The sequence below is a fragment of the Scomber japonicus genome, chromosome 21 (assembly GCF_027409825.1).
Source record: "Scomber japonicus isolate fScoJap1 chromosome 21, fScoJap1.pri, whole genome shotgun sequence".
Taxonomy (NCBI): Eukaryota; Metazoa; Chordata; class Actinopteri; order Scombriformes; family Scombridae; genus Scomber; species Scomber japonicus.
This window is the reverse complement of record NC_070598.1, coordinates 19,243,276-19,265,285: the sequence shown is the minus strand read 5'-3', so window position 1 is coordinate 19,265,285 and position 22,010 is coordinate 19,243,276. Positions and strand designations below refer to the sequence as shown.

The 22,010-nt window shown below is 38.5% G+C and overlaps 1 protein-coding gene across 3 annotated transcripts; it reads left to right on the top strand.

Moving 5' to 3' along the window:
• Positions 1–1,281: 1,281 nt before the first annotated feature.
• Positions 1,282–21,285, top strand: serpinb1l3 (serpin peptidase inhibitor, clade B (ovalbumin), member 1, like 3). Of its 3 annotated transcripts, none has more exons than XM_053342063.1 (9): positions 1,282–1,458; positions 2,748–2,760; positions 3,309–3,457; positions 3,882–3,999; positions 5,310–5,452; positions 6,232–6,309; positions 6,576–6,665; positions 6,751–6,931; positions 7,097–7,420. In XM_053342063.1, exons 1-9 carry the CDS (start codon positions 1,282–1,284, stop codon positions 7,321–7,323), a joined length of 1,176 nt encoding a protein of 391 aa, XP_053198038.1. In that variant the 3' UTR covers positions 7,324–7,420. The 3 variants fall into 3 exon arrangements, with proteins under 3 accessions (XP_053198038.1, XP_053198039.1, XP_053198037.1); XM_053342062.1 differs by lacking the exons at positions 1,282–1,458; positions 2,748–2,760; positions 3,309–3,457; ... (4 more) ...; positions 6,751–6,931; positions 7,097–7,420 and adding exons at positions 12,315–12,408; positions 13,032–13,213; positions 17,636–17,776; ... (4 more) ...; positions 20,167–20,347; positions 20,484–21,285; XM_053342064.1 differs by lacking the exon at positions 2,748–2,760 and having other exon boundaries at positions 3,317–3,457.
• The last annotated feature ends 725 nt before the right edge of the window (positions 21,286–22,010 follow it).

The following is a 22,010-nucleotide window of genomic DNA, read 5'->3' as shown; positions in this document are numbered from 1 at the left end:
TACCTGGTTACAAGAGTGAAGACTGGTGTGCAGGAGCCAGGCAACCACAGCTATCTATCATTATTATAAGTCCTGCATTGATACTAAGTTCAGCCTCTACCTCTTCAAGAGATCGTAGACTGTTCACACAATTACTCATGCTTCCACCTTACCTTTGTTCTAGTGCCTGTTTTCTTATGCCTGCAGAAAAAACGTCAGCCTCTTCCAGCTGCAGTATCCAGTCCTCCTGCCTTGTCTGACTCCGGCTCTCTGCTTTCTGGCCCCTGTCCTGCTTGGCCCCAGTTTTAAGTCAAAACCTCTGCCCCAGACTTCTTGCTACTTGCCCAAGCCTTCGTCCCAGTCTCCCAGCTTTCAGTCCAGCAATAAACTGCTTTGCAACTTTATTCACTGCCTCTCACTGTGCTGCACTTGGGTTCACTAGCCTCGCTGTACTTTGATAAAGAACCATCTGAACTCTCTCCTGCCACAGATCAGCATCTGAATTGATACTTTTTTTTTTTTTTTACACAAACTGTATTTAAATCTGGTTTGAATCACCTTGGTGCATTTCTGTATCAACTTAGCATCATGTGGGAACACCCATTGGCAAAAGGCGTGTGCACAATCCATAATATGGGTGGGTGCGTATTTTTACTAATGGGTGTGAGTTCCAGACACTTTCTCAAGCTGCAGGCAGATCTATTTGAGCTTGGGCGTGTCAGGCGAAATGGTTTAAATACAACATTTCTTTCTTTAACTGAAACATTCCAGATCACACATTGACTCGGAAGAAGATTGTCCCTCAGTAAGTACAGGATGTGCCTTTCTCAGTCACCTGATTTTAATGATAGGAGAGATAAGAGAGAGATAAGACTTTATCCTATGTATATGCAACTAGCAGTGTTTGATATATGTCCTTTTCACCTAGTAATATTTCACTTCTGTTTCAGTATTTAATTCAATTCTTACAGCTAAGTTGTAAAATAAAATACCAATGAAGAAGAGTATTATTAACTTGTGAAGGCTGTTTAAATTGTATAACTTTAAAATTCTTAACAGATGTCAAATCAAACATGTATTTAATGACAAAGATATATGATAAACATTAGGCGTCCTCATTAAAAGTGTATGCATGAACCTCTATAGTCTGAAAAAGAGGCTGATTCCTACCAGATGTAGCATTTTTGTAAGTTATTTTATCAATTTTGTCTAACAGTACAATTTATCAGATAAAAGGATATGCTGCAGCACAGTTTATAATGCAATGAATAATGCTCTCCTATCCTTTCTTTCTCAGACACAATGGCGCCATCGACCCCTTTATCCAAGGCCAACACCACCTTCTCTCTGGCTTTGTTCAAAAAGCTTAATGAGGATGACAAGACTGCAAATATCTTCTTCTCTCCTTTTAGCATCTCTTCAGCCCTGGCTATGTTGATGCTGGGGACCAGGGGCAACACAGCTACACAGATGTCAGAGGTACAAACTACAAGAAACACACACACTTTACGCTTAAAAGTTACAGTTCTCATGTTAATACACCCATTTGGAACAAAGTGTTCAGTCAGGCACACATTCAAACATAATTTCAAGTGTGTGGATCTGGTTCTGCATAGGTTTGGAACTGTGCCATTAAGTGATTGCATAAAAAGTAAATATAAAAGCTTTTGGCTTATGTTTCAAACAGTCATATGCACTGTTTAATATAACAGAAATACAGAAGACAGTAAATAAAGCACACATGACACAGGAAAAAAATAGTATTACTAGGGTTATTGTGTAAATTGCTGTTAGAGATGACAACAAGGGTTTGGTCAGACTTTCCATGAAAAACCTTAACCTGTCTGGCAGCGTTGGGTGTGGCAGAAGAAAGTGCCTGGACAAGCATCAATTACTCATACTGTCTTCCAGGTACAGCAAAGGTGACTTTGGTTGTGACTCAGAATAGTAAAACTCCTCTGAAAGTAGTAGATCACTTGCACCCTTATAAAAAAAAAATCAGCATTGTACAGCAGCATAGTGAAGAGACTCATTTGATTTATTTCATAGTTATTTTATTTCATTGGATACATTGCAAATCTTGAAACATGGTTTTAATAGAAGTTTCCTCATGTGTAAAGACAGGTTTTATTCCCAAGTGTCAACAAATGTTATGTCAATGGAGTAACAGTCACCCTTCAGCCAGATGTGATTTGATGAAACCAGCTGAGGCTGAGCAAGGCGAGGCTTCACTGCTTCTGTAAGAGTGCCAGTAAATGTTTTAAAGTAGGCGTTGACAGTGATGTACCTTATATGGAATTTGACTTCTAAGTGATTCTGACTTTGTAGGTCGTTAAAAGAGAGTAAGAAAATGTGGGGGAAGAAAATGTGTACGTACATGCATGCCTTTGTTGTGTATGGATGATTGTAACATGAGTCTGCAGTCTCAGTAGTTGCACAGTGTGATTTAGCCAAGTAGGACATGTTCTTGGATTAACATCCTGATCAGCCATTCACAGCCCTTTGACATCATCAGTGTGATGCTCCTGTGCTTCTTTTAAAGTTACTTTGTGCTTATTCAGAGTTAACCAAAGTTTTCCAAATTGAAGTTGGTAGGCCTAACATACCCTTAGTTGTGCTTTGGTCAGCATAATTCATCATTAATCTAGAAGCTATTTACCAATTTACACCTGTCTTTGTTCAGTTTACCCAACCCTGACACCCACTACCTCCCCTCCCCACACACAAACACACACAATGGTGACCCTAATTACTAACTGCATCCTCAGGTCCTTGGCTTCACTGAGGCAGAGAAGCCGAAGCAAACAGAAGCCCAACAGACGCCGAATCAGTCGCAGGTTCAGTCGCCGTTGCTGTCACAGATGCAGTCACAGATGCAGACGAGGATGCAGTTGCGGACGCAGATAAAGCAGACCAGCAGACTGCCACAGTATCTGCTGAAGGTGATAACATAACCAACAATAAAACATTGATTAATGATCGGGCTGGGTTTCATAATCTGGTGAAGAAATATGAGATGTTGGGTGTGGAGTATTTCAAACTTTATTTCCCACTGCTACTTTTCAATCTCTTGCTGCATATTTTAAAACTTTTGGATCTTGTGAGAAAAAGGAAATATAATCACTGGAAACTTCAACATCTTAGGACATTTTGCTGAAGGTCATTTCCATACTATCCAAAACTAACACTGAAATTTGATTTTTGGCCTATGCATTGAGCACTAGTATCACTATTTATTTTGGTGTGTGTTCTCATCATTTAAAAGATAAGCTAACCGCAAGACTAATGATCCATATTAACATAGTACAACAACCCTAACCCTAACCCTTATTCGCAGTGCCTGAAACCCCAAAATGGTGAGGATGACGTCCACAGTAGCTTCGCCCAACTGCTGAGTGAACTCAATAAGCCAGAAGCTGCGTATGCCCTCAGTGTGGCCAACAGGCTGTACGGAGAGCAGTCCTACCAGTTTGTTGAGGTGTGTGTGTATGCCTGTTGTGTTTATCATGAATGTAGGAATGAATGGGTAACTGCAGCCTTGAATTCAATGTAATGTGGATAAATGCTTTGTAATGGCCTTTGATAGGAATTTGGATCCCTTCCCTTCCTTATAAGCACCAATAAAGTTGAGAACATTGACGCTTTCCAACAAGCATTGAGATCTGTTGCTGTAAATTTCAGAAGTCAATTTTTCTATAGGATGTAGTGAAAAGTGTTGCACAAAATAAAAATGCAATGAAAAGAAAAGATATAGACTGTTATGTGTAACAATAGAATATGAAAAGTTAAAACAATGATGGTGATATTGTTGATGTTAATAGGCTACATGTTAAAAGTATGAATAATTTAATTGAGTGAGTAACTGTGGTGTTAGTATTTTAAAGTGTTGTTTATGGTTCCAGGATTTCTTAGCAGACACTAAAAAGCACTACAACGCTGAGCTGGAGTCTGTGGATTTCAGCACCAGTGCAGAGGAGGCCAGGGTCAACATCAATAGTTGGGTGGAGAAGAACACACAAGGTAGGTCTTCATCAGTCTAAACATCACACTGATTGGATGCATTATATTGCATTACCTGACAGAGAACTTAATCTTTAAATAGCCTTTTATAACATTTCCTTATCTCTCAAATCGGTCACTCTTCTTGTTGCTGTTGATCATTTAATCTAAATTAAGTGTCTTGGGAATTTAGTGGGCAATTGTGTATCCTCAACCTATGTCAATCCACAATGATCAGTCCTTGGTTCCTTGTTATTGTATGTTTTATTTACACGTTACCATAGAGTTGCATTACCACAAGGCTAATATTGTTTTGTATTTCCAGTTCTTCTGGTTTCAATCCAGTTTAATTTATCTCTAAATCTAGAAATCCAGAGGGTTCACTCCAGTAAGGAGCAAAATCTGATGTCTCTCAAGTTTTTTTAGTTCCAGACAGTCCTCTACAACTGACCACCATCTGTCCAGAGTTAAATTCCTCCACAACCTGCCCTACTCTGCCTGTGATTGTCCTACATAAATATTGTTACCTCAGGCCTAATCAATGTCACTCCTCATGCCTAAACCTAACCAACCCAACAAAGCAAATAGTATTAGCCAATCAGAGGCAGAGTTGGGCAGGTCATGACTTTGCCATCCTGAAAAAAAGAAAAAGAAAAAAGAAATACTAGTACTACCTGTAAGTTGTATCAGTGGCTCTGGTGCAACCTGCTGGAGGAAATTAGACCACTATATTTTCAAATCCTAATTTAATTAAAGACCATATTTAGTTTTTGTTATTGTTATTCCTGTTTTGTCACAGTCAATCTTCTCTCTCTCTTCTCTGATTTTGTATTTGAGTGCTCTGAGAGCTCAAGTCAATTTATTTATAGAGCACATTTAAAATCAATAGACATTAACCACGGTGCTTTACAGGGAGATTGAAATGATGGGTAATTTGATTGATGGTTACAGTCAGACAAAAACAGGATCAAAAATAACAATGCAGTCATACATAAGACAGAAAATCAGATAAAATTACAATACAATAAGTATAGCACAAACAACAAATACAAATGAATCAAAGCCAGAGTGGTCAGGCCTGACTCCATAAATATAATTAAGAGGCTAAAGAGAAGAAACAGGTTTTTAGACTGTTAAAAAAAAAAACCAAAAACCAAAAAAGCAATTAACGACTGAAAATGATTGATCACCTTTAGTTTTTAACTGGGTATGTTTCAAAGTTTATCTGCTAGTATTAGTGGAAGTATAATAGGTTATCCTCAATTTTGGATGAAATCATGGTCTCTGTCTGTTTGAATGATGATAATAGGTTAATCTCTACTATTCACCAGATAAAATTAAAGACCTGCTGACCCCGGAAACCTTAGACAACATGACCAAGCTGGTGCTGGTCAATGCCATCTACTTCAAAGGCAGCTGGAACCAGCAGTTCGAGGAGGATTCCACTGTGGATGCTCAATTTAAAATAAATAAGGTAACACTGAATAAAGACAGCACTTGATGGAGAAATACTGAGGACCAAATGTAGCTGTGATTGTAAAATGATGTTGCATGATAGTACAGTTTACCTGGCTGTAAAACTGTGTTAGTAGAGCATGACAAAGCTACGCTGGGATGAAAGTGGAGAGCTTGGATGTTGAAAGTGATACTTATCGCTATCATGTTTGTACTTTGATCTGCCTGCAGCTCACAGCTCAGTGAAGTAAAAATGAAATCATTAATGTGCAAACTGAAAGAGACAAGAAAAGATGATTTTAGTCCAATTCTTCCCTGAATGAAAATTTGTTTGCGGACAATAATAACACATCATGTAAACATCAGCATTATAGACTGTCAGCTGTTGATAGTGTGATAGTCTGACCACCCCTTTTCTAAATTTTGAGAAATCGCCACTGGGGGAAAGTAATTTTAAAAAAGTGTGAGAATTCTAAACCAGGACAGAAAGTGCACTGACTTTTCAGGTTTTGCAGACTTAAAAGCAACTACAAGGACTTTTGCAAACCTCTAAGTTAAGTCCTTGCAGTGTGAGAGGGCGCAGCTGTTTTCACATGAATGCTATTCACACACTGAATCATTGAGTGTGCAGGTAAAAATGTTAGAAGTTCCCGTACCTGATCTGTACTTTCTATGGCTGTTTTAGAAATGATTCACCAGTGTGGGTTCCTTCCTCAGAAAATCACCCTAGGATAGTCTTGTGGTGAAAGAGAGAATGACTGACTCAGTAAGTGAAGTGTTTGTTGTGTTTCTCTTTAGAATGACACTAAACCAGTGAAGTTGATGTGCCAGAAAAGTAAATTGCCTTTTGCTGCCATTCCTGAGATCAACTGCCAGGTAATGTCTATGTTTTTCAACTGTATGCTTTTGTTTTTTTGTCTGCCATGCAATTTGTGAACAGATTTCAATGAAATATGGTGAATGGATTTACCACGATCTAAAGAACAGTTGGTTCCATTTTGGCAATGATTGAAACCAGCAGACTTGTGGCTTTTAAGAACATTTCCATAACTATGAAACAAAGAGATGGTTAGCTAACATGTTTTTTAGAAATCAGATTATATTTGAATGGAATTAAATAAAAAAAAAACATCTTTGCACAGATGCTAGAGTTGCCTTACAAAGAGAAGGAGCTCAGCATGCTCATCTTTCTACCCAACGAGATAGAGGACGATACGACAGGCTTGGAGAAGGTAGGACACACATACAGTACACATGCAGTAAACAAATGCACAGACTGCTTGGACAGACTAAAAATTGATACTGTATCCACCACAGCTGGAGAAGGAACTGACCTATGAGAAATTTGTGGAGTGGACTTCTCCAGACATGATGGGTCAAATTGAAGTAGAGGTGGAGCTGCCTAGATTCAAGATGGAGGAGAAGTATGACCTGAATGACGTCCTGAAGAGCATGGGCATTGTGGACGCTTTTGATGTCACAAAGAGCGACTTCACTGGTGAGACTAAAACATTAGACCAGTTGTTCAAAATACAAGTTCACCTGCATTGCTGATTATATGTACGAAGCAAAGTAACTGGCAAGCACTTCAGAAATAAGACATACTTTATTATCACACAGAACGTTTGATTTGTTTAAAACTTTCTCTCTCCTTTGCTGCCAGGCATGTCTAAGGCCAACGACCTGGAACTGTCGAAAGTCGTCCACAAGGCTTTTGTGGAGGTCAACGAGGAGGGAACGGAGGCTGCTGCTGCTACTGGTGCTGTCGTGTCGAACCGCGCCGGCGTGGTTACAGAGACCTTCAAAGCAGACCACCCATTCCTCTTCTTCATCCGACATAACTCCACCATGAGTGTTCTCTTTGCCGGCCGATACTGCTCCCCTGAGTGAACGCCACAATCCTTTACAGCAATGTCATTGGAGAATCGCTGCTCTGGACTCTACTACTCATTTGTGTTCTTTTTCTATATTTTTAACACCAGGACTTTTCTAGAAACCCTTTGAGTGGAAACAATGGTACTATATTTAAAAAGAAATGTGCATAAGGTGGCTCAGTGGGGTTACATCATGTTAATATCTTTTGTGTACGCTACATGCATTTGCACAAGAGATCCAGTGTTGATACTATGCCTGTCTCTAGTTGCAAATTGGATTCTCACACTTCATGCTTCTAATCCATCAACCTCATTTGGTTAATTGTTTCTGTCTTTCTCTCAGTACTTTGCATTGGGCGCCCTGCCCAGATTCTGCCCAGATTCTGCTGATCTGTGTCCAACACACTGCACCCTCACATTGCATTCATCATATCAATCACTCATCTGTCACTAAACCAATTGTTACAATTGTTTCCCAGAATCTTTCATTTGCAGGCGTGTTTCTATTTCCCTTCAACACTAAACATTTCAGAAGATTCCCTCTTACTGTGAAAGACCAGCTTCCCATTCTATTGCCTTGACTTGAGCTTATACCTAGAGAGTCTAGTTATTAATTTACATGTTACACCATTTGATAGAAACAAAAATTACAATATTTATTATCTAACAGCATTGGTATACCTGTCTAGCTCTAGATCTCCTCTACCAAAGAACCAAAGAAGATCCCGTGATAAAATCTTCTGAGGCTGTATGTTTATATTTAAACACTGAATTCTAATAATCTATGAAAGTGCAATTAGATGTATTGTAATTTCATCATATACAAACACTGAACATGGAATTAAGGGTATTGCAGCTGCGACTGAATGCAGATGGTTTCCTTTGCTTAAACAAATGGAATAAAGAGTGTGCTTTAAATTCCCTTTGTGACATATTTGTTTCATTTGTCTTTCAATACACTATAGACAGTTAATACACTAATATAGGTCAAATAATTTGGCCACAAACACAGAAACAGAGAGTGTGGTATACAGCTGTGCTCTTTATGACCTTACTGTTATCCTCTCTATTTCTTTCCTGCACTCATCAGGGACAGTTGATCTGTTTTTGTACATGAATAAATCAATAAAGAGCTTGTTTGCAGTAAAGAGCTTGTGGCCGCAGTGACATATGAGAACTTAGAAGCTGATTTGCCAAAATGTTTTTGGTGTGGTGGTGAAGGAAAACAGCTGGCTGAAACAGCAGTCAGTCTGTTTGAGGAAGGATTTGGATCATTTGAGGACAATAAGTGTCTGTCAGTAGATAGCATGTCTCATTCAGTCTGTGTCAGTAGCTTTTTAGCGTTGTTTCAGTTGAAGAAGTGTAATACAAGTCATTGTTTTGATTCTGAAAAGCAATAGTTGTACTTTCATATTCATGTTTTTGAACCTTGTTGACTTTACAGTCTCTAACTGTAACATATGCTTGGAACAACCCATCACTTTATGTCAAAGTAGGAAAGGGTCATGGCACGTCAGCCATCATTTAAAAAATAATTTCCAAACCAACTTAATATAATATTTGTTCACTTGATGAATGCTGAAGTAGTCACTGCATCTTTAAATTTACATTTACATCCAACAATGAAGGTAAACTGTTCATATAAAGTGATAAAACCTACATTTTATAATGTAATGATCAATGCTGTGTTCTCCTGTTTTCTGACAGACACAACATAAACCTCTTTGTCGAAAGCCAACACCACCTTCTGTATCATCTATTTAATGTTGTATTTACAGTCATTACCACAAAGAGCACTGTGCTTTTCTGATTTGATTGATGGTCAGTTCCAGTCCTTTTTAGGGAATGCTAAATGTGCTTGTGCTGAATACCGAATTCTTATACAGTACATGAATTTCCTGATGATTTTATGTATTTTTGAAATTGTGTTTGCTTGTAGTTGAGTGGACAAATCACTGTGTATTCTTTTATTATATATTTCATAACAAAATATTTGGTTTTAAAACACAGTGTGAGAGCTTTTTTAATTTAATTTCATAATTCTTTGTGTTACAATACAGTTTGTGTTGAGTTCCCTCAGGCTTTATGCTGCAGCCTTCCAACTTTTACTGCCACTACTTTTACCAGCTGGCCACTGGAGGGAGCTGCTGCCTGTGGATCTGTCAAAGAACCACATGATCATAAAACATCATCTGCTCTGCATGCCAGTGAGGAATATGTATACAGCACAAAAAGTATTCATATACCGTTGGAAAGCCTATTTATTTCCCTTTTAAATAGTCCCACATTTGTAAGAAACATGCATTTGTGGGATGAGCAGCAGATTTGCAACCCACAAATTTGCCAAATCTTCTCTGCCAATGCAATTCTACTATTGACTATTGTTTGGTGTTTTTTTGGATTGAATGACTGAAGTCTGAAGAAACAAGACATTTTGGCAATTTAACAATTTATTGATTTAACAAACAGGAGCCTCAGTCGTGTGTAAGAACCATACACAGCCACAACAGCCTGGCACCTCCCCCTCATGCTGGTCACCAGCCTGGTCACACCCTGCTGCGGGATGGCATCCCATTCTCCAACCAGCATTTGTGCAAGTCAGCCAACGTGGTTGTGTTGGTCACTCAGGCATGAACAGCACGCCCAAGCTGATCCCACAAGATTTGACAAAATTTTCATGGGCAAAACCTACATACTCAGCTCTGCTGCTCATCCCACAAATGCATGTTTCCCACACGCAGTTAGGGTGTATATGTTAATGTGTTCAGAGAGTTGCTGTTAACTAAGGGCGACATCTTCAGTCAGACTCTGGGCTACTTAAAATAATTTCAGCTGCTTAAAAATAAAAATGTCCTGACAGTTCTGATGGAGTTCAGAGTTCATCCACAAATTCTGCTTTATTACAAATAATCCCACATATAAACCTAAATCTGTGTGTAACAGAACATTAATTGCCATTAGAGCCTGATGATCTGGTGTTCATGAAGTTACCACTGCTCTATCGCGTGCGTAAATGCCCTTGTTTCAACTGCTGTATGCTGCTGCAGCCAGCTGTGACATACAGCCAGCTGCGTGTTACTCTCAACTGCAGATTAGCGCAGATTAGGTAGAAATAAAACTGAACAAATAGCGGTGCGGATACTGCGCAATTCACGGTGTTGGAAGAACCTCCGGTGAAACATCAGAGGTTTTACCATAGAATGTTACAACACCATGAATTGCTGCAGATTAGCGCAGATTAGGTAGAAATAAAACGGAACATATAGCGGTGCGGATACTGCGCAATTCACGGTGTTGGTAAAACCTCCGGTGAAACAGCAGAGGTCTTACCATAGAATGTTACAAAGAAAAAAGTGATATATTACATTTTTTTCACACTTTTTTGAGAGGGACCGTTTTGGGTCCCTAGGTGAAAAAGTGAATAAACGCTCATTGCTCCAAAAATAATAATGCATCAAAATCAATGTTGTTATCAATTAGTGACCTAGTCAAGGCTGTAATAACCTCATCCCAAATATTGCACTTTGCACCTAATTTTTGGGAAATATTGCATATTTTGTGTTTTTCCCATTGAAAAAATCTGGGGTTCTTATGACAAAAAGGGCATAAAAACATAAAAAAATATAAAAAAATAATAAAAAACTTTATATGTATGGTTAGGTCTGAAGTTGTTGAAAAGATTTGATGAGGTGAAAGTGAAAAAAAAGTTCATATATTACATTTTTATCACACTTTTTTGAGAGGGACCGTTTTGGGCCCTTAGGTGAAAAAGTGGATGTTTTTTGAATAAACTCTCATTGCTCCAAAAATAATAATGCATCAAAATCAATGTTGTTATCAATTAGTGACCTAGTCAAGGCTGTAATAACCTCATCCCAAATATTCCACTTTGCACCTAATTTTTGGAAAATATTGCATATTTTGTGTTTTTCCCATTGAAAAAATCTGGAGTTCTTATGACAAAAAGGGCATAAAAACATAAAAAATATTTTTTTTAAAAAATAATAAAAAACTTTATATGTATGGTTAGGTCTGAAGTTGTTGAAAAGATTTGATGAGGTGAAAGTAAATAATAAAATTAATTCAGACAATTTTTTTTTTTATGGAAAAGCAATACTTTCATTCTGTACCCCTCAAAACGCCCCGTGGCTGTATTATTATTATTTTTTTTAAATATAGCTTTTAATAAATATTCTACATATTCAACCTTTAATATATTACATTTTTATTACACTTTTATGGGAGGGACACGTTTTGGGTCCTTAGGTGAAAAAGTGGATGTTTTTTTAAGGGTGCCTCAAGGGTTAAAGCTAGAAACAGAAAAAAAATGTCGAATATAAAACCTATAAAACCAAATTTACCGCGCTTGATGAAACAGTGCCTGGCCCGCTGGCTGTGTGAAGTCTGACTCTGAGTTTTCTTTGACTCATTCAGTATTGAAAGTGTTGACCAGTGACCCACTGTCAGGTTAACATGTTACACACACACAGTAATATCAGTGGACAGCAGTAATAAACTGTCATCAAGCTGTTATCAACTCAAACTTTTAACTACGAGTATTTGGAAGTGACACAGTGTGTAACAAACATCCCTGCCATCTTTTAAGTTCAATGTGTGTGTGAAGTGTGTGTGTATGTGCGCCCGCTGCACGCGTAAAGCAGTATCATCCCCTACTCACACCATCGTGGATCAGAGAGATCATTTTCCCTCTCGCTTTTGCTCTGCTCACATTTGGGACTTTTACAATGCATGGTAGTATCGTTCTTTATTGTAAAATGTGTTTTAAAATTGTAATCCTACTAAATAACCATGTTTACAAAATGTACCTGTAATCAGATTACGTCTTTTTTCTCTAACTGTCGCATACCTTTGTATTGTATCCTAATTACGTAACGCCGTTACATGTATTCCCCAATGTATACATACAGCGATTTATTTGATTCTGTCCCTCTCGGCTTCCACAGGTTTCCAGTAATGACGTCACACTAATGCGGAAGCTCGGGGCGTGTCAGCGTGTAAACAATAAAACTGGTGCTACTAACTGAGCTGTTTCATTCTCGAAAAGGCTCCTAAACTCTTGAGGACTTCAAGCAAACCTTCTGTAAGTAGAACATGTGTCTCACTCAGTGCGTGACAGCATGATTTGATCTTTCTGTTTGTAGACATTAGTTGTAATAGCAGTAAATGCATTAAAGTTGTTCTTTAATCAGTGTCACCGGACAGACAGTGTAGTTACAGGCAGGGAGGACTTTGTCTTTGAATCCGGGTGATTACGGTCTGATATGAAGTGTAAAGTACAGTATGTAAATGTCACATATGACTATATGCTAATTATCAGAATAAATAGAATGATAAACATCCCTTCATGTTTTTCCTACCAAACTCCATTGAGAAATATGGAAGTTTAATACTTTGTTGTAAAAGTGTGACGTTTTGAAACGCTGATTTCATTTTTAATCAGCTGCTAAATTTGCATGAACTCCACCACAAAGAACCCAGCTAATATCTGTCTTTCTCTCTAAATTACAGTTAAAATGATGAACTTAAATGATGATCTTTAAGGCATTTATGTGCATATACAATCATTACAACCATGAATTAACAGACTTTTTCAATGGAGTTTGTCCCAACAGGAGAGATGAGAGAGTTTAGATGAAGTGATGAGAGCGTTGTAAGTCTATAATGTATTAATACATGTTCTTGTCCTCCCTCTTTTTGTATCAGACACCATGGCATCACTAACCCCTCTGTCCAAGGCCAACACCGAATTCTCCCTGGCTTTGCTCAAAAAGCTGAGCGACAATGACGGCAAGGCGAATATCTTCTTCTCCCCATTCAGCATCTCTTCAGCCCTGGCTATGGTGCTGCTGGGAGCCAGAGGCAACACAGCCACACAGATGTCTGAGGTACAGTACACACACAAAAGTAACAGATTAACATTCATTGCTTCATCACCTGCTTCAGCCTATAATCTCACATTTCTGTCTGTCTTGTAAACCAAAGAATGCAGATTTCAGACTCTACAGTGCATTCCATTACAACACCACAAACTGTTACAGAGTAATCAATTAGTTGATCAGCATAAAATAATTGGCAACTATTTAGTTTTTTGTTCAAGTAATAAATAAAATTATTTAATAAAATGATTTGCTGCTATTAATGTGATGGTATATTAAATATCTTTAGATATTTAGTTCTCCAGACTGCTGGTTGAACAAATCAGGCAATTTGATGACCTTGCCTCGGCTTTTAGGAAACTGTGACAGACATTTTTCACTGTTTTCAGGTGTTTTATTAGCCAACCATGATGTCGATTAATTGATTAATCAAGTATATACTTTGCAGAGCAATCGAAAATGAAGATAATGATGAGTTGCAGGCAGCCCTAGTTAAATCAATGTGTCTCTCAAGCAACAATTGCATTATACTGTTAAGATGTTCATGGTCATTTTGTTCCTTGGATACAGCATGTGACAGTATATTTTTCACATTTACATTACATTTATCAATGAAGAAGGACAAGCTGGAGTAATGGAAGACTTCAGTCAGTATGAATCACCGGTTGCGTCTTTCAACATGAGCAATAATGGAAAAGATTTGTTTGTTCAGGCTGACTTGGTTTTATGGTGGGCAGCCCCGTGTTTTGTTACTATAGGAACCTGATACATAATATGGAAGTGTGAGGGTAATAAAGATCTATGTGAAGCGGTCTGTACACCTTATCAGTTCCTGTTATGTACAGGAGGTGAATATTTTGTCAGTTTGTCCTAAGAGAGTCATTTTTCAAGTTGAATCAAGCTGATGAAAGAATGATTGCAATCCACTGTAATTAAACTCAGAACTGTTTCTTTCCAATTGGACAATATCATATAATTTATAATAGCTTTCAACTGGTAATTGTAATAGTGTAGTAATAATTAAAATAGTAATCAGAATCAATAATGTAGTAATTATTGATGTAATCTTTTTGTGAGAAATTTGTAAAAGCCTATTTCATGTCTCTATTCAGTGGTCTATGAAATGAAAATAATATTTGGGGTCAGACATTGATATTAAGTTCACACATAACTTGGCAGTTTGAACACCAGAGTAAAGGGCAGATAGACTCTACTGATAATCCACTGAGAGGTAGCTGGAATGTAGGTGTGAGTTGAGATGTGGCGCAAACCAGGAACATTTAGTGACATTTCTCTGCAGGATTGCTAAAGCCAAACTACACACCCAGATAACTCTAGGCTGGAGAAAGTGGGAGTTTGAGGGCGAGGCATGACCTCACCTGCAATCCATCATGTATCTGTGATGAGAGAATAACTTGAGTCATTTGAAGGGATTATTTTGTGGGAGATGATGGATTTATTAGACAGCGAACACACACACACTACTGTTCAAACTTATTGTGGTGATACATTTTCAGAGCGTGTAGTGGGTGTGAGAGTTTATGTTAATATATAGCGGAGTATAATAGCAGGATTTTCTGTATTATATCCACCTGTTATCTGTTGCAATAGCAGATTATCACCTGGCTGACAGGGACAAAGTTGTGTTATAAATGTGGCGTCATGCAGTACCTTTTAGTGAATGAGTTCACACAGGAGCGGCGACTAAGCCTGTTTTGAATTACTTGTGTCTTGCGTGTAAAGGGTGGGTTTGAATAGGTCGGATGCGGTTGGATGACTGTAGCAGAATTGCAGAAGACAGACAAAGGTCAAGAGTGTGAAAACCTCCCTGTGTCATGAGTTTTAGACTGCTAAACTGTGCGTGACTTGGTGAGTAAGTTGGAGTGTATGTGTGACTGCGTATCCATGAAAAAGAGGTGCAGAGGTGACTGTAACACGAGGCTATTTCAGCAGCCAGTTACCAGAAGGGTTGCAGTTGCATTAACTGATCTTTTATAGCCTGTTCATTAGCCACCTGGCCATCATCTGTTCTACAAATATCACAGTCTGCTGATGGGAAAGGAGTGGGCCGACGATGACATCAATTGACTTTGTGAGAACTTGTCTTCTCACCATCCATCAATCTAAAAAAAAAATCAATCTAATGATTCAGCCCAGTTTGGAGATATGCATTTATCTATAACTGCAAACACACTCATTCCTGTATTGGCTGCTTTCTTCATATCAACTACTGTAACTTCTACACATAATTTCACTGAAACAGGGTGGAGGTTTCTGGCACAACTTCACCTACTTCCAAAGAATCAAGTGACCAATTTCTGTGACCAATGTACAGTTGGCCAATGCATTTTGGCTTGCTGCCTTCATTAAGGTAATCTCAAAACACCTGGTGGCCCCGATGAAGGCCGCAAGCCGAAACGTGTTAGTCTACTAATACATTTCTCCTACAGTGTTTCTGGAGCTTTGACTTTCTTCAAACAAAATTCCATTCAAATGATAAAAGAAGAAGTGAGCAAATAACAAGTACCATAATTAATTCTGCAACAACAAAATAAGTATATGGCAAAGAAAGTGGCAGGTCCATACAATAAAGTTTTAGCCATGCTAGCTTTGTTCGAGACTTAAATATCTCAACAACTATTGATTAGGTTACCATAAAATTTTGACATTTGTGTCAAAGACTTCAGTTTATGAAAATAAATAGCTTAACTAATGACATTACCATCACCCTCAGCTGTACTGTACATTATAAACATTATACTGGCTTAACATCAACATGTTAGCAATGTCACTGTGCTATTTAGCATTTAGCACAGCCTCAGAGAGTGGCTAGCTAGCTCTGTGGTAAACTCTTGTTTCACTGTTGAAACTAAGAATTTGAGCATTTCTTGGTGGATAATTCATTTTCTTAAATGTTCTCTTCTCTTTGTGTTTTAATGTACCTGTCCTAAGTCGCACTGTATGGCTTGGGAAAGGGTTAAAGAGCATATGAATGTAACAAAGAGAGAAAATGCCAACAATCTCCAATTTTTCAAGTTCATTTCATTCATTCATCAGTTCCTTTGTTTTAGGAAATGTGTGCGGGGATGTTGCACTTCGCAGTTGAATAGTTTGAGTTTAAAGATGGTCTTTGGACTTTGTGTACAAACTATGTATACTAACTATTCACCATAAGTCATCACCTCCCTATGTGTTTGTGCCGCAGAGGGTTGCATCCCACAACAGCTTCAAAGTTTTTCACTGAATCAAAAGATATCATTTTTTCTGGGTGCATAATTTTGTGGCCCATCTGTGTAAAAAGTGTAAAAAAAAAAAGAGCCCAGAGGAATACGACTCAATATGACTCCTGTACACAACCAGAGACTCAACAGCGAACTACCACTTGCACCCTTAGGTCCTCTGCTTCACTAAGGCAGAGAAGCCACCACATGCAGGAGCACAGCAGATGCAAATGCAGATGCAACAACAGTCCACACTGCCACCGGCTCTGCTGAAGGTGACCAAGCCAACAGTACATGAATAATAAACTAACCAAAGGACGTTTTACTAACAGGTGGTCTGGGCGGTGTCAGGTGGTGAGGGGATCCTCGGAAACTTAAAGACAGTGGTTCCAGTTACAGTTTCACACTTATTTTCTGCTTGGTACGCTTATCTCCATTGAACCTGCTGTCTTGACATGGATTTGGGAGAAACAGCGATGCAAGGGAGCGGCTATACTTGTATGCTGTTTACTGAAGGATTAGTGTGTGTGTGTGGGGGGTTCTTTCTTGGTGTGCTTTTTATCTCTTTACAGGCAGCTGCTGGAAACCACAGTGGGATTAGGCATAGACTCAACTTTCACAAGCTATGACAATCCACCAAAAGTGCATTGTGAAAATGAGTAAGCACATATATAACCTCTGTATCACTCTGATAAAACTCTTGGCAAATGGCATTCCGACTGTGGACAGAAGATGACTTGCTGATTTGGATGCTCACCAACAAAAAGAGTCCTTTTTATTGAAAAAGTTGGTTTACTGTTTTTGTCCAAAAGGAAATTGACTGTAAATAATAATTTGGTGATGGGATGGTGTGAGTGTTTCAGCTGGGACTTTCATGGGTTTCTTTAAAGTCGGTGTTAAAGGTCCCTCTCTTTATTTTTTCCATGTCAGTTTTCTAATTGTATTTCTATTTTGCCTTTACTGTCATTTTCAGTCAAAGTTGTACATTGCCACATATGATAGGTATGACCAATTAATGTTCAAGATAAAGATTTACAACTCTTGATATCACTTTTACACTTTACAATTTTAGGTAAGTATTTTGGGTTAGAAAGTGATTTTTTTTTTGTCTGTATTCTTATCACTTAACAGGCAAGTTGACCACCCCAGCCATTACATATTTAATTATTTTAACATGTTCTGTAACACTTCTTGTCTACTTTGTCCACAGTGCCTGAAAACCAAGAATCTGCAGGATGATGTCCATGCCAGCTTTGCTAAAGTGCTGAACGAGCTCAACAAGCCAGATGCTCCGTATGCCCTCAGTGTGGCCAACAGGCTGTACGGAGAGCAGTCCTACCAGTTTGTCGAGGTGTGTGTGTCTTTCAGCATGTTTACACCTTCATTTGTAGCTTAGGATTTGTGTACACAAAAGGAAGCTTCATAGAATGAGAGGCACAGATAGGAATCTTTAAAGAATGATGAATGAGGGCGTGGAAAGCCTGCCTGCACACAAGCAAGCAAAGCAGTGATTTTGGAAATATTATTGTAGCTGTAGTGACTTTAAATTCTGATAATGAAGTTAAGAAAAGAGATTATTTGTGTTTGGGTGATCACAATCAAATAATGTGTTATTTATGGTTCCAGGATTTTGTGGCACAGACCAGGAAGCACTACAATGCTGAGCTGGAGTCTGTGGACTTCATTGCCAGCTCAGAGGCAGCCAGAGTCAACATCAACACATGGGTGGAGAAGAAGACACAAGGTGACACTAACATAATGATCAGTCTGTTACATCAGTTTGTTAATAGACCTGCGTTTCCCCTTCATCCAATGACAAAGGAAATGATGCACACACAAAACGCAGGAACGCAAGTCATTTCTCCAACATGTGCTTCAGATTCTCTTGACTTTCACATAGAAACGTTGTTACATTGCATTTCATTGCTTCACGTACAGTATGTGCCAATTTTGTTCACCCAGATAAAATTAAGGATCTGCTGGCCGCGGGCGTGGTGGACGGCTTGACTAAGCTCGTACTGGTCAATGCCATCTACTTCAAAGGCAACTGGAACAAGCGGTTTCAGGAGAGCTCCACATGTGATGCTAAGTTTAGGCTCAACAAGGTAACAATTCACAAAGAAAATGGACAAACAATGATAACATGAATGAAATGAAAACTGTTTATTTCATCTCTTACATATCTTGTCTTTTAAGAGGTCAGGGAACCAGTTGAGTTCTCTGTGGGATATCAGGCTGGGATTCAAAATTGACCAAATAGAAATCATATTTTTAGGAAGTGGACAATATTTACACTCTTCATGAAAATATGTATGGAAGGATTTCAACATCAGGGCGTTGGCAGAAAATCTAACCATGGGAAATTATGAAAATCAAAGAATGTTGAGTGTCTGATTTCTTGATAAAAGGTCATTTGTCTTTTAGTCATATTTTCTTCAAGGCATAGTGTCTTCTAGGCACACTAGCCAAGTCTGGAGAAGCATTTCACAATTGCTTTTTCAACATTGTACACTGTAAGCACACTCACTCTGTCGATCATGGGTGGCTCTGGTCCAACAAAAAGGAACTTATAATGTTACTATTTGGCTTGGGAAGGAAGGCCCTTTCTTCATGTCACACAGAGTTCATGAGAAAATGAATGAGCTAGTAAGGGCGGGTCTGTAGACACACCTGTACGGTGGAGGTACTTGTCATCTGATCTGACGGAGTTTTGCTGGTTGACAAAAGTCACTGACAAATGATTCACCAATGTAAAAAAAATGCTGATGTTGGACTTTCCTCAGAATAATAAAAAGTGATTTAGCTTTGAACTGCCTGACAAAAACCTGAAGTGATTTTTAACCATTAAGTGATAGAAAGAAAGAAAACTTGAGCTTGCATTGATGCTCTATCTGTTAATCATGATCTTGGTCAGCAATTAACTGTTTTTATTCACCACCTGATGAATGTAAATCCAGAGCCATTCAACTGAACCTCTACTTTTCGGGAGCAAAAATGCTGTACAGTATGGTTTAGAGTATGAAAAGCAGTGTTTTCACCAACCCTCTCTGGCTGAAAGCTTCAAGTGTTGAACTTTTAACCCAACCAATAGTGATGTCAGAGTGTACTTACAACACCCTGGAGTACAGCTCTGCATCACTGCAGGAAGGTGAACGGTCAACACCTCGAGGTCAGCAGAGACAAGATTTGAAGCTAGTGTTAAGTTCCCTTTTTGTGTATGAGAAATAATAAGATCATTCTTCTATTTGCTCTCACCTTCAGAATGAGTCCAAGCCAGTGAAGATGATGCACCAGAAAACTAAATTCCCTTTGACCTTCATCCCTGAAGCCAACTGCCAGGTAACTAAGCAACTGTTATTCAATCAATTGATATTTCAAACAATGTTTCTGTCAGTCCATCAATATACTGCTAACTTGAATTATTGTTTATTCAATTCAGTTTTATTTATATAGTGTCACGTCACAACAGGAGTTACCTCAAGGCACTTTTAGAGAGATGGTCTAGACTGTATTCTTTCATTTAATTTAAAGTCATGTAACATTTGAAATGTTTTTTTCCACAGATCCTAGAGTTGCCTTACAAAGGGAAGGAGCTCAGCATGCTCATCTTTCTGCCCATGGACATAGAGGACAATTCAACTGGTCTGGAGAAGGTAGTACACACACGCTTTGAGAGTCAGGCGTTACCAAACGAACATACTGACACCGACAAACTAAAAATGGATTCTTTATCCACCACAGATGGAGCAGCAGCTGACCTATGAAAACTTTGTGGAGTGGACCCGTCCAGACATGATGGACGAAATTGAGGTCCAGGTGGGCCTGCCACGATTCAAGATGGAGGAGAAGTACGACATGAAGAATGTCCTGACCAGCATGGGCATGGTGGATGCCTTCGACATGGCGAAGAGTGACTTCTCTGGTAGGACATGTGCCTGGATTATATCATATATATTTATAATCATGAAACATCCCCCCTCAATTGTGTCAGGATCATGGAAGAATGGTTTACATCACAGATTTTAAAAATGTTTTTCTTTCTTTCTTTTTCTTTTAAGGCATGTCACCGGCAAATGACCTGGTATTGTCAAAAGTTGTCCACAAGGCCTTTGTGGAAGTCAATGAAGAGGGAACCGAGGCTGCCGCTGCCACCGCAGCTATCATGATGCTGCGCTGTGCCATGCGTCCAACCACCTTTGTTGCAGACCACCCCTTCCTCTTCTTCATCCGACACAACCCCTCTATGAGTGTCCTCTTTGCTGGCCGATACTGCTCCCCTGAGTGAGCACTTTGGTCTTTTTAGAGCAGTGCGTCTTAACTGGAAGGGGTGTTACACTAAATCTGCTATTGCAAAAGTATCATGTTTTACTAGCCTTACCGTAAACATCACCACTGGAGATTCTCCTTTAGCTAAACACACTCTGCACTCCCGTCCTATATTACCAACACCAGGATGTTGCTGGAAAGCCTCTGAGTATCAACAGTGGTGTTGAATTTTCTAAACTGTGGCTTAATCATGTGATCATGTGTTATCACCTCTTACACAAGTGATTTTGTCTTAACACTGTGCCTTCCAGCTCTTTGTACTGTATTCTTTGCACCAAATTGCTTCTTTAGGATCTGGTTTACTTCATGTCTACATGTATGGCCCTCTTTGCTGCAGCCACACTCCTACCCTACAGTACTTCATTTATACCATTAAAGTCTAGTTTATCTTATACCTTACACTCTCCAAAGCAGTGGTTCTCAAACCTTTCCATGTCAAAGATATGATTTTATCCCAGGGTCCCCCATCTTATAAGATTATTCTTTTTAGATCCTTTATCCCAGAAAGTATATGAAACCTATGACCAAGATACTCATACTTTCTGTCACTATTACTTATGGATGGAACTAAAGTAAAAATACATTATTCCCTTTTTTTCTATGGACCCCTGGAAACCCCTCAAGGACCACTTTAAGAACCACTGCTCTAAAGTTATTTGCCTTCATTACAATGTCTCTTCATACCTTCATATCATGTGAATGTCAGACGGCAGATTTTCTGCACTTTAACTAGAGAAAAATGTACTTTAAGAGTTTTATATATTCAGTAAACCAAAGAGAATAATGTAAGGGAATAATAATAAGAATTATTATTGTGTGAAGTTGTATGTACTTGTACCATAATCATATAATGGCTATGGACTACATGAAGGTTTGAGCTGGCTTTAAATCCAGACTATTTTATGTATCCTAATGCCTTTACATATGCAATTAAAGTGTGTGCTTCATAAATTTGTGAAAATTGTATGTCATGTTGTTTTTGTTGTATTCCATATATTCCATTGTTTGCCTTTGTTTTTCAGATCAGAGATTTTATTATATCTGATTCAGCCGCATTGATAAAATAGATACATTAGTTATAAGTGTTTATACTATACTGGTTGAAGTCTTTCACATCATATGACTTTTGCCTATTGGTTAATGTTAAACCTGAATTAGCATTACATAAGTGCTTTGATCAGTTCTGTTCAAGGAAGAATAAATATAATACAGAAATCAACACTGGTCAAACTGCTGAAGCTGATCCAATTATGAAGGTG

Excerpts from the sequence above, each read along its gene's own strand:
- serpinb1l3 (XM_053342063.1), top strand. The coding sequence starts at position 1,282 with ATGGCGCCATCGACCCCTTTATCCAAGGCCAACACCACCTTCTCTCTG. Across the intron at positions 6,666-6,750 it reads ATACGACAGGCTTGGAGAAG|CTGGAGAAGGAACTGACCTA; the intron begins GTAGGACACACA and ends TATCCACCACAG. Across the intron at positions 6,932-7,096 it reads CACAAAGAGCGACTTCACTG|GCATGTCTAAGGCCAACGAC; the intron begins GTGAGACTAAAA and ends CTTTGCTGCCAG.